Source organism: Geospiza fortis, unplaced genomic scaffold, assembly GCF_000277835.1.
Source record: "Geospiza fortis unplaced genomic scaffold, GeoFor_1.0 scaffold62, whole genome shotgun sequence".
Taxonomy (NCBI): Eukaryota; Metazoa; Chordata; class Aves; order Passeriformes; family Thraupidae; genus Geospiza; species Geospiza fortis.
Window position 1 is genome coordinate 656,863 of NW_005054548.1, and position 555 is coordinate 657,417.

A 555-nucleotide genomic window follows, 5' to 3' on the forward strand; every position below is an offset into this window, starting at 1 on the left:
GAGTGCCCTGGCAGCCCCCAGAGCTCTCCCTGGGCTCCTCATCCTCCCAGGAGAGCTCTGGCCATCTCAGGACTAGATTAGGACTAGTCCATGATGCCAGCAGCCCCTCCCAGCCTCCTCATCCTCCCAGGAGAGCTCTGGCCACCTCAGGACTAGACTGGGACTAGCCCATGATCCTGGCAGCTCCTCCCAGTCTTTTTACCCTGCCAGAGGAGCTCTGGCCACCTCAGGACTAGCCCACGGTCCTGGCAGTCTCTCCTCTCCCGTTCCCCAGCCCTCAGGGGATGCTCGGTGCTCTCTCCCCAGAATATTGCAGCTCACTGTGCTCTCCCAGCCCCAGCCAGTCCTGCTACCTGCAGACCATTGGCCACGAGCTGCTCCCAGGGATCGCTGTCATCTGGACAGGTGAGCCAGGGCCAGCTCTGGGGCTGTGGCCATCAAACCAGGCTGACCCCCGTGGCAGGGAGAAATGATGAGGAGGAGGAGGAGTCCACCTTATCAGAAGGCTAATTAATTACTTTATTATACTATATATATATAATATATATAATATAT

At 57.1% G+C, this 555-nt stretch overlaps 1 protein-coding gene across 1 annotated transcript in view; it reads left to right on the forward strand.

The window, feature by feature from the left end:
- The window catches only part of LOC102041996 (protein O-GlcNAcase-like), a 21,550-nt gene that overhangs the window by 8,816 nt on the left and 12,179 nt on the right, over window positions 1-555 (forward strand). Inside the window, 1 exon segment of the mRNA XM_031064004.1 lies at window positions 307-405. Coding sequence (XP_030919864.1) covers window positions 307-405 — 99 coding nt within the window.